General features: G+C 37.7%; 1 protein-coding gene across 1 annotated transcript in view; it reads left to right on the plus strand.

Annotated features, from left to right (window-relative positions):
- LOC133531254 (hemicentin-2-like) overlaps positions 1 to 16,886 on the plus strand; it is a 247,491-nt gene that overhangs the window by 197,844 nt on the left and 32,761 nt on the right. The window contains exons 6-9 of the mRNA XM_061869391.1: positions 3,314 to 3,520; positions 10,586 to 10,731; positions 11,910 to 12,057; positions 15,564 to 15,694. Coding sequence (XP_061725375.1) covers positions 3,314 to 3,520; positions 10,586 to 10,731; positions 11,910 to 12,057; positions 15,564 to 15,694 — 632 coding nt within the window. The remainder of the gene's footprint in view (positions 1 to 3,313; positions 3,521 to 10,585; positions 10,732 to 11,909; positions 12,058 to 15,563; positions 15,695 to 16,886) is intronic.

The raw sequence follows: 16,886 nt of genomic DNA on the forward strand, positions 1-16,886 counted from the left end.
ACCAGTATACCTCAAGGCATTAAGTCTGCCTATGGTACTTTTTATTTGTATTTGTGCAAGAAAGATTAAAAAAACATTAATAACTCACCAGAATCATCTGTGATAAACAACCAAGTAAATGCCCTTACCAGGATCCGAACTTGGGACTCCTGCTTCATAGGCAGGGTCATTATCCAGGTCGTTATTAAATTATTGGAATAAATAAACAATCATAACTAAGTCAATTTACGAATAAACAACCGACCAAAGTAGCAACTATCGGAAATAAACAGCTTTGATTTTGACCAAAGTTCGATCGTTCTATGGAACGCCGGAAACCAGTTTCGAAGCCCATAGGGACGTGGACGATGCATTCCGGGAGGAAAATATGCAGTTGAACGCTTCAAGTATTTTCTGACTGGGTATCAACTATGGAGGAAGGGAAATTGCTAGTTTGTGAGAAAGACACGATATGATATACAAGTGTCACTATCAATTTGTCGTATTAGCAAGTTGTGTTTGTCTATAATAGGGTTGTTTCCAATTTTTTGAAACGCTTGTATTACGATCTATTTTAACTAAAAGTTGCCCTAAAATTATACTTTTATACTAAAAACGGCTTTAAATATGTTAAATTAACAAAATATATTTGGACAGATGCTTTCGCGCCCAAAACGCTCTTTGAAAATTGTGTGACGTCACAGTTTACGGTTTGACACATAACTACATACACACGTAGAAGATATGAACTGTCAACTGAAATTTGTCATTTGTTGTTTATCGCCTGTCAACAGTGTCAATCCGAGAGTTGTGACGTCATCAGAATCTTTAAAGACGTTTCGAGTTTGGTCACGTGACGTGTGCCAAAAGATATTTTAAATTCAATAGTTACAAAAATATCGTCATTACAGGTCCCCTAAAAGTAGTTAAACATGTTCTTATAATCCAAAAGAATTTATTGGGATACAATTCTGCCCTAAGATTTGTAGATGGAAACAACCCTATTGGGTGAATACTTCGGTATGATTTTTTGGTTATTATTTAAGTCCAATTGTATTTATATTACACCTGTTGGCAAACCTTAATAAAAAAAACATTGTAAGTACTAAAGCGATTTGCGTTTTATTTACTTATAAAATTTTGTTTTGGATGCGGAAGTGGCCTAGTGGATATGTCTGATTATCAATCCCGAGCGCGGGTTCAAATTCTGGGTGATACCAACGAGTTTTTCGGAACATAATTTGACATTTACTAGCTTTTCGGGGAAGGAAAACATCGTGAGGATATGTGAAGGAATTCAACCAGCAGCATTCGGCCAGCGTAGGGACTATAGCCAAAGCCCTGTCAAGTTTGAGACGAGATCTGTGTCCAGCAGTGGGACGCATATAGGTTGAATTATTATTATGAAAGTCGCTTGTCGTAAAAATACTACGGGTCTAGAGATGAGCAGAGTAGTTTAATTAGATAAATAAATAAATATTATAGGACATTAAAGTCCCACAGTAAGCTCAATAAGGCTTGTGTTGAGGGTACTTAGACAACGATATATATAATATAGAAATATTTATAAATACTTAAATACATAGAAAACACCCATGACTCGGGAACAAATATCCATGCTCATCACACGAATAAATGCCCTTACCAGGATTTGAACCCGGGACCATCAGCTTCGTAGGCAGGGTAGTTAACATGAGCTTTAAATATACAGGTGTAGGTAGTGTCGGTAGGAACTCGAGTCTTTTGAGTCTGAATTTGAAGAACTCGACTCGTTTTTACGAAACTCAGCGCTTAAAAAACTTCCGAGTCTTTTAAGTCCCGAGGCGAGTATTTATTGAGTCTTTTTTAAGACAGCTCAAAAGGACTCGAGCCTCCCAATAAAGACTCCGTCAACAATTTCATAGGTTTTAAAAAAAAAAGTAAAGAAATTTTGCGTTATTGTATTATTTGTGTGCTATAAGTAACTTATTACTTAAAGACAAACCATTTCGTAATCTTTCAAACAAAAAAAATTGAGTTCTCTGAAAAGGACGCAAGTCCCTACAAAAGACTTGAGTCTCTAACAAGTTGAAAAGAACTCGAGTTTAGACTTAATATGTGAGTCTTAAAAACTGAGTCGAGTTTCAAAGCAGAGGACTCAAAGGACTCGAGTCTTAACTAACACTAGGTGTAGGGTACCTATCTACATCTCTGGATCATCATCTCTGTTGGAAATAAAAGATGTTATATCGTATACTATATCCCAAATAAAATAAAAGATGAAAGTCCTGATTTCTATGTTGTATTAATTTCCAGATCACTTTACCTACTAGATAGGCCATATAGATTGGCACGTAAAATTTAAAATATAAAATAATAGTTCTAATGACAAATATTGGTGTGTTCGGCTCGCAATAAAGTAAATTCAGTTTGATTTGTAGTTAATATATTTACTCTAACAAAACTATCGTGAGACACAGACATATTAAATATGTTAAAAACGGGTCACTCACATATTTTAAGTCGAAAGACGCTCGACATATTTCACTCCGTACCGAGGAGTGTCGTGAGAAGCTTGCGTTGTTGTTTGCGTTGGTTGGTCTGCGCCGGTCCGCCGTCCTTAACATAAGTGAGTGACCTGTTAGAAATATATTTAATATATTTAGTCTCATTGCACCTGATAAATATCAAACATATTTAAAAAATACATAGAATGCAAGATAAATAAAAATGTTTCGATTTAATTTTTTGCCAATGATACCGGATATCATATAGCTTATTTTACCGATGGGTTTTATTTCAGACATACCTACTTACTGAAACTGTAGATATTTCTACGACAATCTGATAAAATTTAATTGAGTAAAAATTTAACGAAAATGAATAAATATTTACTCTCAAGTTTTAACTGTTGTTGAAATACGAGACTTAGATAGTAAATAGGTACATCTTATACCTTTAAACGAGCAGTTTTTGCATATATTTCAGGGATCTCGGAAACGGCTCTAACTATTTCGATGAAATTTGCTATATTTCGGGGGTTTCGGGGGCGAAAAATCGATCTAGCTAGGTCTTGTCTCTGGAAAAACGCACATTTTTGAGTTTTATACATGTAATTTCCGAGCACAGTTCGGTCTCCCAGATATTAGATAAAAATACAGACTCAGGTATAAAGAAATTAATTTGTGTTCATGGCACAAAAATACCTTGTACGGGATTCGATCTTCAGAACTTTTAACTTCGTAGGCAGGATCTCACCACTTTCACTACCTAGAAGCTGTTATATGTATAGTCCCATAAAAAGTACATAGCCTTCATTGAAAAACCAGCTTTTACAGTAATTCCCTCTTTCCAGGCCGCCCGCAACCCACCCTAACCTGGCTGATCAACAACAAGCCAGTAGAAGACCACACCCTTCTCAAGAACGACGGGAAAGTCATGGTTTCCCGCATCACAGTCAGTGGTGCGGAGCGAAGCTGGCTGAACCACACTGTGCGGTGCCAAGCAGCTAACACTCCTTTACTGAGCCCGCATGAAAGGGCGGCCAGGGTTGAAATGCATTGTAAGTACCACTTTATGTTTATGGACTCCATTGTAACGTATAGCCGTACTCTAACCTGGCTAATCAAGAGCAAGCCAGTTAAAGACCACACACTTCTCAAAAACGACGGGAAAGTCATGGTTTCCCGCATCACAGTTAGTGGTGCGGAGCGAAGCTGGCTGAACCACACTGTGCGGTGCTAAGCAGCTAACACTCCTTTACTGAGTCCACATGAAAGAGTGGCCAGGGTTGAGATGCAGTGTAAGTACCACTTTATGTTTATGGAGTCCATTGTAACGTACAACCTACCCTAATCTGGCTAATCAACAACAAGCCAGTGGAAGACCACACTCTTTTCAAGAACGACGGGAAAGTCATAGTTTCCCACGTCACAGTCAGTGGTGCGGAGCGAAGCTGGCTGAACCACACTGTGCCAAGCAGCTAACACTCCTTTACTGAGACCGCATGAAAGAGAGGCCAGCGTTGAGGTGCCTTTAAATACCACGTTTTATTTATAGTGACTTGTACACAAGGATTTGGCAGATCTGGACGCACCTATCCCTTACTTTTGGTAAAGGTAAGGTTTTATGAAAAAGTTAACTTTTAAGATGAGCAAACTAATAGGATCTTAGGAGTCAACTTAAATATGTTATATGTTTCTTCATTAATTGTTTTCTTGTAGACATCATTATCTAATGCAGTTTATATATTTAATCAAATTGTTTATAGCCTATAGGTCATGGCACACTGCGTCCGATTTTGCTCCGACGTGCGAACTGGATGTCGCTATTATACGCCCATAGCGTTGTCTCGCTCAAACTTATTAGACAATGACACAAAATTAAAGTTCTACTGTAATCAAAACTCAAGAGAAACAACCCTTATTTCATTCTTGCAACTTCCACACTGAAATAAACAAACCCACAACATTATTAGTCACCAATCTTCACACCACATCGGCGTAGTCATTTAAAAGCGCGCGTCATTTGCGTAAACAGCAGATTTGAGCGCAGACACTCGTACAAAGGGCTCGATTGTTCGGAATACGAAACAAACGTAGTGATGTGTTAACCCCTTTTGGGGTTTCCCATGTATGTTAAATAATAAAAAAATCTCAGAGAGCTGCAGCCGCAGTGCCAGCTGGTTATGTCGATTAAAACGGGAAACCAATGCCTACATACAAGTTTTGAAATAAGAACCAGTACCCCTAGTGTAAATAAATTCGATTTCGAAACGTGACGTACGCGTTTGCGTTTAGTCTCATTTTGTATTGGATTTAGAAAGAGCGCGCCAAGCGGGACGTTTTGGAAACTCAAAATCCTATACAAAATGGACTTAACGCAAACGCGTTCGTCACGTTATGATGTCGATCAAATTTACACTAGGGGTACTGATATGTCTCAACTGACATATCGTGATTCAAAATATAGATACATATACCTTTGACTAAGATTATCTTACCAACGGTTAAATTCCCAAAAATGTTAAATACCCCAAATTCAAGATTGAAAGTCTTGAAAAGAAAAAAAAAACAAAAATCGAAAGATCTTGAAACAAATAATATTCCTTAGTGCAAGAATTTTAGTTGAAGCTGCACTTATCGGGCGCAGAGTTAACAAGCATTGGATAACTTTTAAGTATGTTTTTCAATATGTCCTCAGCATTTCTAATAAAAAGCTGTGATATCGCCATATTCCTAGAAATGACTTGCAATTTCACATCACTAACACAGGAAGCAAACAAACGAGCATTACTGTCTAAAAAGATCACACATCCATACAAAATATATGGCGGTTATGTTCTTTTGAAAGTTAGCAGTTTCCGCGATATACGGGAGTTTTAAATCTCTTAAGTGGCCTCGCGATGGCAGGAATTTATGGTCCTTTCAGGAATAACGATTTAAACCTGTTTTGGAATGGGTTTAAAGTTTCACGGGTGACATTTGTTTGGTTAAGGTGTTCCTATTAAAAGTTCCATTATCTGGGTTATTCATGTGTTTGCAGATTTCGAGACGTTTACTGTGCTCCTTAGATAATTCAAAGATAACAAAGGACTTTGGTGTGTTGCCGTTCAGTTTTAAGACGATGTAGGCTTGAGGACACACACAGGTAAATGACATTGTGAGCATTTCAAACGCCTCATTACAAGCTTTTATTTAACTCGTCCTGTTAGTATGTAGGTATGTATGTATGTTAGTGTGGGTCAAATCTTGAGAGCTAATGGTGAAGAGCACTAAACGGCGCTTGAAGTTTTAAAATCTATGAATGATAATATCAAAACGCACTTTGCTGACGCTAAAATAAAATAAATACAAGTTCGGATGAGATTGGTGTCAAAATAAAATCAAATTTACATAAATTCGTCAGTTGGAATGGGCCTTGTACTTCTACCAAAAAACCGATATCGTCAAAATACCAAAGATGCGTTTTAAAGTTTATGTGCCAATATATTAGGACTATAGCATTAAGTATTTAGTTTTAAAACCCATACATTCTTGCAACAATAACGTCACAACGTGCAATCGCGCCATATTTATGGCGCTCTCAGAATAACGACTTAACTCGATTTGTGCACCCGTATTTTAAACGGAGCAGCACGGACACAGAGCGTAACAGATGGGTATAGCGATGGCCTAACTCAATTTTAGGAAGCGTCCTAGTAAGATATGCTTCTATGCGAGGCCAAAACCTGCAAGAGTGAGTTAAAACACTCTCCTCCCTATTTCGTGGTGTGCGTGATGCGACCGCTGCTGGAAACCATCGCGAGCATGGGTTTCTGGCCGAAGGGTGTGGTATTTAATGGTTTTGTGGGAATCTGCAGAATCCTACACTGTAACAGATGACGCAGCAAAAGGCTGTTATGTCGCCAAAATAATTAATGGTTTTTTATTATAGTTATTGTATGTGTTTACCTAAGTCTGTAAGGATGTGAAAAAAGGTACCGGAGGGCCGCAAGCATCCCGGTATTTAAGGACCTTTCTTCTTATTTTAAACGTAGCTGCACGAACACAGCGTAAAAGATGTGTATAACAATGGATCAACTCCATTTTAAGAAGCGTCCTAGCAAGGAACTATCATGTAATGGTGAAATATGTGCTGCAGGAGAGTAGAGCTCAAATACAAGTGTGTGTCTAATACAAGAGGGCCGCAGGTTCGGTGGATTTAATGCCTTACGGAGGCCAAGCACTGGTCAAAGATCTGGCGCTTATTTCACCAATCGACAATATACACCTGACACTGGCAAAATCCTGTACTTTTCTGAGTTGGTACGTAATTACCGTCATTATTTACTTGTTGGACCAGCGAAGTAAGGTGATTGTTAATGGTAAACGTCAATTGTCAGCGTGGTGAAAAGGGAGCCTGTAGCGTCTTCATTTGGATCCTCTCTGTAGAAGGTCTAAGTACCTTCCTTCAGTTCGTTCTAAGATTTGTTACCACACCTATGAATCGATAACCGATCGATGGTAGAATGGAACAGTCGACGTCGATCGATCGATTGGTCTAGTAGAAACTATCGATCGACGCCGACTGGTCCCTTCTCTACCATCGATCGACTATCGATCGATTGGTGTGGTAACACCCTAACACCGTACTGAAGGATGGTAGAAATTGTATCGTAAAATACTACGATGCTAACGGCACCACTCAATCGTTCAATTCTACGTCATTTTATGTTAGAAAAATCCATGTTTACTCCGAGAATTCAATTACTGTCGGTAATCTAAGCGCGCGGTTGTTTTTTACGATGCGTTTGCCGCACATCTATTTTCATATGCATCAGATAATCTAATGACCGTATATTGTTTTACACCGTAAACGCAGCGGTATAATAAGCGCATTGTCATTTTGCCTACCTTCCGTAATCGCATGCGTTTAACGCTCGCATAAAACAACGGCGCGCTTTATAATTTACATGAATAAGTAAGTACACCTACTTGAGTACAAATTCTGCACGCAACTAAAATGAGCGGTGCACTCTCATAGGTGAGGAAGCGCCAATGTGTGCATATCTTCTTAGACACATGTCCGGTCTAGTAGTGAGTGATCTGTAGGGTTGTCCTAAGTATCAACATTCTCTGCAGGTACTTAAAAGAACAAAGAAAATAACTCAGACCCCGACCCTTTGATTGTAATATAACCCAATTCTGAAGAAGAAACACGTGCTGAAGTTTTATAATTCCTAAGGGGAGATTAAGGAGCGTTCATAAACTCTATTAGGCACAGGCGCTCCCTGTAGTTTGTAGGAAGACTGAGAAGTGTAAATGTACAAATACAAATACGTTTATTTCATTACTTTTTACAGCAGTTCATAGGTACAAATATGTATTTGACCACTGACTATATTTTCCAACGCTGTCCCCTTCACTCGTATTCACGTACAGCTGAAGATCTGGAGTCAGTCACGCCTGAGTTGGTTACCTGGCTTAGCGACCTCAAGGCTATACTCTGATTGCCTTCTTTATGCATGCCATACGAATAAATAATATGTATTAGGTAGGTAAGTAGTCCATCTTAGGTACAAAGTGTAGGTAAGTATTTATCTCAACAATGTGCAACAATTTGATTTGAAATGTCTGTCTTGTTAAAATCTTCGATTTAGACCTTAAGATGGCAGACCATGCACCGTGTTTTTATTGAATTCCGTTAACTTCGGGGTATGGGTAAGTACGTTCCTTAAAGAAACTAAATGGCATAGTTAGTTAATTTTTTTATATAGAAAGTAATTGAATGCCGCGTATAGCGTTGTTGTACTACGGGCATTACATTTAACTCAACCGTTTGGTACAGTTGAAAAATGTGACACATCACTGTCTTTTCGAACATCGATCGTCCGAGATATTACTTACGTTTAGTAGCAAATGTATAAACTCGTACTAAACACTACTCAATATGTAAACAGTCCCTAAGACAAGTGTACATGCTTAAGGGGCTTATCACGTAAAAAATAATTATTGATTATCTCAAATGCAGCTATTAGATACCGGCGTCTTTGACAAAGTTACTTAATTTAAGCTCAGGAATGCACCCTTGAAATTAACGGAATAGAAAAACACGGTGTATAGGTAAAAAACTTAAGTAAGTCACCTGTTGTATGTAGTTGTGACGTGTTCGAATAGACATTTGTTTTGTTTGTGCGTGTCTTTTAAACATGTATTGTCTATTCGAACACGTCACAACTACATACAACAGGTGACTTACTTAAGTTTTTTACCTATAGCTCCCGTTAACTATATGGGGTAGCAATAACAGCACAGAACAAATAACAGTACTACCGTAACACAGAAATGCCACTTCCTAAAAAACCGAAGTTTGACAGCGATTCAGGGACAAATCATGCTGTCTGTTTCTAATGTGTGGCACTATCCCTTTCGGTTATTTAGGGTTGTAAACATTGAAGTCATTATCTTATCTATGGTCGTGCACGCATAGTGGCGTCAAGTTGGGTGGGGTTGGGACATTTGTTTTGTTTGTGCGTGTCGTTTAAACATGTATTGTCTATTCGAACACGTCACAACTACATACAACAGGTGACTTACTTAAGTTTTTTACCTATAGCTATATGGGGTAGCAACAGCACAGAACAAATAACAGTACTACCGTAACACAGAAATGCCACTTCCTAAAAAACCGAAGTTTGACAGCGATTCAGGGACAAATCATGCTGTCTGTTTCTAATGTGTGGCACTATCCCTTTCGGTTATTTAGGGTTGTAAACATTGAAGTCATTATCTTATCTATGGTCGTGCACGCATAGTGGCGTCAAGTTCTGCCAACCCTAATAATTGCTCGCCCCACTGGAACCAGCTTTTTGGCGTCAAAATATCAATGAATTCGATCCTTATTTAACAATTTCCTATGGATTGAATATCACCATGAAGATCGTCTTGGTAATCGTCTCGGTGAATTGATCATCTTCGTGCATGGACCAATCAGCGTTCTGCGACTAACGATCTTCAAGGTCGTGTCAAATAAAGACACGCATCATCAACACGCATGGTCCGGAGTATTTTTTGTTTTGAATAAATGTTTAACAGAATCTAACTCGTTCAATTTATAATAATTATTAATATTGTCTAATAACATCAAACGCCAGACTTAAACACAAACCAAAATTAACGAGTTTCACCTCGAACTAATTTATCTGGGACAAATTATCTCACCGAATAACCCAGATTAATTATATCAGTCTAGCCATTTATCTGGCTGTATTTCTGTTGAGGCAAAACAGTTAATAGATTTATTTACGTGTAATTATCGCGACTGTAATAAATGTCACGTAGCTTTTGATTAATATTTTGATTGGCGTCAACTGTAAGGTAACTGACGAATCTGTGAAATCATAAAGTCTTTCAAATAATTTAAGTTATCAAGTAATTTAAGTGTATTATTTTTAATAACTTGCTCAGTAACAGTTTGTAATCGACTCGTAAGATTTTGAAGGAGGAGGTTATTCATTTGTCGAGATATTTTTTTTGTTTTTTTAACTGTCTGTTAATGTTCATACAATCATTGGTTATTACAATTACTGTTTTGAGACGACGAATATTTCTTGCGCAAAGTTATTATAGATACTGAGATAACTAATGTATACAAGTATAATTTTGTGCTTAACAACCATGTTAATACCTGTTTACCTATACCTCTAGTAAATAAGTAAATAAATATTAAAGGACATTTTTACACAAATTGACCAAGCCACACAGTAAGCTCAAGAAGGTCTGTGTTGTGGATACTCAGACGACGATATATATAATATACAAATACTTAAATACATAGAACTCACCCATGACTCAGGAACAAATATCTATGCTCATCACACAAATAAATGCCCTTACCAGAATTTTAACCCAGGACCATCGGCTTCTTAGGCAGAGTCACTGCCCACTAGGCCAGACAGTAGGTATTAAATCATTAATTGTGTAAATTGATTTAATTACCGAGTTGAAGGAAATGTAGGTATTTCTTTCCTATTACCCAAGCATTGATTATTCGATACTACAAAACAGTGACAATTGTAATGGTACTACAACATTGTGTCGCTGCCTCGTCGGTACAGGTGTGATACATATAATATATTTGTCCACAGTACGACCAACCTCAGTGGCCATCACGGACAAACCGGGGCAGATGTCTGCGGATACAGAAGTTACTCTGGTCTGTGTCAGCCACGGCAGCAGGCCGCCGGCTCAAATCACGTGGTTCAGGGAAAACAGGCGGTATACTAGAGGAAAGGTAAGTCTTCAGTCACTAACACCAAGTTTTAAATGATCCATCTGTGATCAGAAGAACCTTACTTTCTCAAGATAACCCTATTCGCTTGATAGTACTGGCATCTTCTCACAATAATGCAATGTGGATTGGGGATACACCTTTTACAGGAATTTTACGCACATCTTTGAGATGTTTTTACTACTAAGTCTTTAGTAGATCGGTAAGTAAGATTTTAGTGAGTTAAGAGGATCTTCGAAGCAATGTTAGAGAAGTGACCTATGCATTGCGTCTAATCTCAGTGGACATCACACACAAACTAGGACAAATTTCAGCCCATACGAAGTTACTCTGGTCTGAAGAACAAGGGTAATACCCTAGTATTACCCTTGTTCTTCAGACCAGAAAAAAGATTTTTTCCCTAGAAAAGGTAAGTTTAATTTGGATTCTCGAAGCGTGTTAGGACACTTGAGCTATACAGTGCGTCTAATCTCAGTGGACATCACGAACAAACAAGGGCAGATGTCAGCAGACACCGAAGTTACTCTGGTCTTCGGCAGCCACGGTAGCAGGCCGCCGTTGGTTCAGGGAAAATAGGGGGTATACTAGGGGAAAGATAAGTTTAATTTGGATTTTCGAAGCGATATTAGACACTTGAGCCAGGTACTCAGTAGTCATAATGGACATATTAGGGCAGAAGTCTTCAGACACAAAAGTCACTCTGATCTGCGTCAGCTACGGCAGCAGGCCACCGGCTCCAATCACGTGGTTTACGGAGAACAGGCAATTTACTAGAGAGGAGGTAAATCTTCAGTTTTTAACACCGAGTTTTAAATGAGAATGACCCATCCGTGATCAGGATAACTCTATTTTCTCAAGATAATCCCTTTTTAATGAGCAGTACTGTACTCTCACAATAATGCAACCTGGATTGGGGATACACCTTTTACAGGAATTTTACGCACGTCTTTGAGATTTTTTCACTACTTAGTCTTTAGTAGATCGTATTTAAGTATAAGATTTCAGTGAGCACGGTAAAATGTAACTAATCGCCACTAAGATTATATACAGTCGCCCGGGTAATAGGTCACATCGTGACCACGTTGCCAATAATAAACAGGGCCTTAAGTGGTCAGTTAAACAGTCAGTAATTTTGTCACAGCACTTCTACACTAATTTTAATAAGTAACCTTTTCCACCAGCATAACGACTTCTCCAACGACACGACGTCTGTCAGTCGGCTGACGATCGTCCCGCAGCCGGAAGACGACGGCGCGATCATGCGCTGTCGCGCTGACAACGCCATACTTCGTACAGCGTTGGAGGACTCCTTCAAAATGAGCGTCGTTTGTAAGTACATTTACCTACAACGACATGTCGTTGGTCAGCCGACTGATGATCGTCCCGCAGCCTGAAGACGACGGGGCGGTCATGCGGTGTCACGCCGACAACGCCATACTGCGTACAGCATTAGAGGAAAATAAATATATGTCAGTTTACAGTTTAAAAATTCATGTATATTATAGAAACATTCCTCCAGGAGCCATTCAGTTGGTTTTCTTTTGAATTTTGACAAGGGAATTTCCTTAAACCGAGTAAGTAACTTATAATACATATATTACTATGCACATATAAAATACACATCGTCATACACTGTCGGCCAGGATTACAGTAAGAAGGCTTATACTACTTGCCATAAATTTAACCTTTAACAAAAATAGAAGCAAGGAGGAATAGAGAGATTAAGCCAAGAATAACTTACATTAATTAACTAAAAAAAAAGTAAACGTCGCCATCGCCAACTCTTGCAAGCTAAATTAGATCCACTTTCCATTATTTTATTGAGCTGAAAATTCACATACCTAAATATATTATGTAAGTTAGGTGACAATGCTACGAGTATATTAGTGTACCATTAAGCTGATCTGATGATGGACACAGGAGGTGACCATAGGACTCAGATAAAAAGCAACGCAAAACTGTGTTTGGGTCTGTTTCTGTTAGAATTGTCTCGAAAAAAGTCCAGTCAGCGATAGTAAGCTTTTATCTTAAATGACATTTTTGACAAAAAACATGTTTAATTTCCTTTTTATCCATATAACTTAACTTAATCTAGATTTTATCATATCCGATTAGATGTTGGAACGCTAACGTGTCTCGTTGTAAGTAGCATTGAAACACTACGCGGGTTAATATTAAATGAATTCGCGTCTTAAGTTTCTCCGTCTCGCTGAGTCTTATTCAATTTGAGGATCCTGTCTTTACGCCGTTCTTTTAAGAATTAAAATAACTTAGATATATGTAGGATTTATAAGAGTAAGTACTCAAAATGAATAACATATATCATTACAGTTGCCTTCATTCTGATAAGTTTTAACGATAGCTTATGATAGGTACAGTGAGCAGTCAGTTTGTAAGTAGTCTTCTGCTTAATTTCTAAATTAAAGTAGGAACAATCAAAAGATTTAATTTGTGACCCATTACGTACCTTGTACAATAATTGTTGTAGTGACAATAGTATGAGGTATCTATCATAGCTAGGCTCAGAAACCGGTTAAATTTCCAAACCATGTACTTGGCGCAAAACCTTTTAATTTCGGTTTCGCTCGAAAAACCGTTATATTTAAACAGGTTTTTATCAGAACATTTCTTGTCAAATTAACCGGTTTATAGCAATAAAAACCGGTTTCTTCCTATGTCGGTGTCTATGTTTACGTGGCACGCCAGTAGGCCGGCCGGTCGTTTCGTCGCTTATCGTATAAACCGGTTTTTTTAGGTTACAATATCTACTTAAAACGTTCGCGTTCTTACAGAAGTTCGGAGTAAAACTGAAATAAACCGGTATTTACCGGTAATTTATAAACCGGTTCCTAGCCTTGTTGTTTAGCGACTTTCATGTTGTTAGTCCCTGTGACAAGTTACGAAATGGGACACAAATTAAATGTTATGACCGTACAAATACATATTATAATTGTAATCTTAAGTTATAAAAAATATTAAACAATTAGCTTCTGCTTCCGACTTTTTCTCCGTGGAATGATAATGATGATTGATAAAAACTATCCTATGTCCTTCCCCGGGCCTCAAACTTTCTATATACCAAATTTCATCTATATCGGTTCAGTGGTTTAAGCGGGAAGAAAACAGACAGATAAATTTACTATCGTATTTATAATTTTATTTTAATAGCAAGGTTATAAAATGTATTCGTCTGTGTATAATTAAACTGGGTTGGGGTTGTTATTGGCTGGGCGAAGTAAATCGTGCAATCGTGTTGATGGCTGTTATAGGTCATTGGATATTGTATTATTTTAAACAAATAGCACCTTTATTTATTTTTTGTATTTTATTTTATTATTTAAAACCGCTTAACCGTTGAAACGTTGTAGGTACATAATTTTTTTTTCTATTAATTTAGAAACAAACAGTCATACACAATTTTTGATCAAAACTAGACCTATAGTTTCATATATAGAAATAAAATATAAACATAATATAATCATCAGTAAACTACTGTATATGTATACTGCTACATAATGAAAGGCATTAAAACACAAGAATGGGTTTAAGAAACGAACGAAGTGAGTGTGTTTTAATGTCTAAATATGTAGAGTTACAAACACAATTTTATCTACACACACATTATAAACTTTCTATGATATATTCACTAACTCAAATTACAGCCAACGTTGGGACATTGTTGCTCTTTTGGCGGAGCTCGCGGATATGTGGCGGCGTCGCCGGAATATCTTTATCGCTCATTTTAAAAGAAACTTTTGCTATAGTTACTTTAAAAACAACAAATCACACTCATTTTATACTTAAAACTAATAAAAGATAAAATGTACGTCAAATGGCGGTAAAAAAAACAATTTTTACGCATGTTACGCATTCGTAGTTTTTAAATTCAGAGACAAACTAGAGTCTTTTTTTTATACCACGTCGGCGGCAAACAAGAATACGGCCCGCCCGATGGCAAGCAGTCTCCGCAGCCTATGTACGCCTGCAACTCCAAAGGAGTTACATGCGCGTTGCTGACCCAAGCCCCCCCTCCCCCTCGTTGAGCTCTGATCTCTTAGAATAGAGGTCGAATCGAATTGCTTTTTATTCAGAGATATTCGAAATTTGAATGTCATTACCAAATCGATTTTGATGTACAAATGAAGCAATTACAACATTTTCACAGATAAGAAATCTGTTGTAACAAAACAGTTTAGCTTAATGTTGGCCATTATAGAAGGTTTATGATATGTGTGTAGATAAAATAAATAAATAAGCCTTTATTGCTGTTCTACAGTGATAACACATTAAACTGACCGGATATAGTTAAGGATATAATTTTTAAAAAACTGTTTTTTTTTTCGTTCCTCAGAGTAACTTACTAAAGTTCTGGAGAATATTAAGGGTCGAAGACATCCTGAAAATACTAAACGCATGTACTACATAACGAAACATGGGTTCACTGAAACAAACAATAAAAGACACTAAACATCAGCTAAAGGGCACCAATAAAATCTTAAGCACGTACGAGTATAAACTTTCTTACTCTGCCCCAATTCAATTTGTATCCAACAGTATTAAGAATAAGATCTAATTTACATTAACGCCGCTGCTTATAAAGTAGCTGCAAGTTAATCAATTTTAAACTTTGCAGCGTTTAAAATAGGATCTATATTACGCAAGTTTACGTGACTAGTTTTTATCAACTAGCCACGTAACTCCTGATGGAGTTACGTGGCTAGTTCTGAACTCTAGAGCTCTCTCCCGTCAGTGCATTTTTGCTTATTATCCTGATTACAAACAATGCTAATGTAATAAGAACTTTTCCATCAAGGTAATAAGGTGTTTTTTTGCAGATAAGCCAGTATTAGCTATGTCGCTGGGAAGCACGTTGAATGCGAACGACATCAAGGAGGGAGACGACGTGTACTTCGAATGCAACATCAGGGCGAACCCGAAGGAACACCGCATTTCGTGGTTCCATAACGTGAGTGAGTCACGAACATTATATTGAAGACGAGGGGAAAATAAGAACTATGAAAATTGTTTATAGATAAAAGCGAATTGTTAACAAATGTTTGACTTGTCTACCCTGACGATCTGTCTGGCCTAGTGGATAGTGAGCCTGCTATGGTCCCGGGTTCAATTCCTGGTAAAATCATTTATTCGTGGGATGAGCAAGGATATTTGTTTCTGATTCATGGGTGTCTTCTATGTATTCAAGTATTTATACATATGCATATATTATATATGTCGTTCTTTAAAGTACCCATAGCACAAGCCTATTGAGCTTACTTTTTTTTAATACTATGTCGGTGGCAAACAAGCATACGGCCCGCCTGATGGTAAGCAGTATCCGTAGCCTATGTACGCCTGCAACTCCAGAGGAGTTACATGCGCGTTGCCGACCCTAACCCCCTCCCACCCCTCGTTGAGCTCTGTGGGGCTTAGTCAATTAGTGTAATATTAATGTCCTGTGATATTTATTTATTTACTTATTTAAAAAAATCCCCTACCCCACATTGCATTTTGGCATTTTTTTTACATGTGGATTTAGTAAACAATCGGTTCTTAATTTGTACTTGCCTAATTGAAAATTGTACCTTTAGTTAGGGAGTACAAGCCAAATTTGTTGAGGTCGCTGCATCTCTTCAGCAACCCTCACTGAATTACAGAATCATTTGGTTTGTACTCCCAAACTATAGAGGTTATGTGAGGTAAGTACCATTGTGTACTAAATCCTCATATATTTAACAAAATCCAAATTGCAGGGTTGCATTGCGGGGTTGCCAGTGACAAATGTGACGAAAAGTCATGTCATCACTTCCATAAATTATTTAACTGTCGTTTGGTATTTTCCCACATGGCTAGGCCTCCTAGTCTGCCTAAGTCTGGAATTGTACATAAGATTTCTCGCTTGTGGCCAATCTTCAAGTGCCGTGGTGCTATTTAAACGTTCCGCATATAACTTTTGAGATTTGAGCATTTCAGCAGGACTGGTTATTTGTTTTGCTGCTGTCATAACAGAGCTACTCGTATTCACATTCCTGGCGTGCCAATAGAAAAAGTTGAGATTTACGGCACTATACTATTGGGTAGGTAGCATCAGGTTCAAATTTGCATGGACAATTTATGAATGACCTTGCTGTACCTTGAAATATTTATCAAACTGAAAATAA

Source organism: Cydia pomonella, chromosome 2, assembly GCF_033807575.1.
Source record: "Cydia pomonella isolate Wapato2018A chromosome 2, ilCydPomo1, whole genome shotgun sequence".
Lineage (NCBI taxonomy): Eukaryota > Metazoa > Arthropoda > Insecta > Lepidoptera > Tortricidae > Cydia > Cydia pomonella.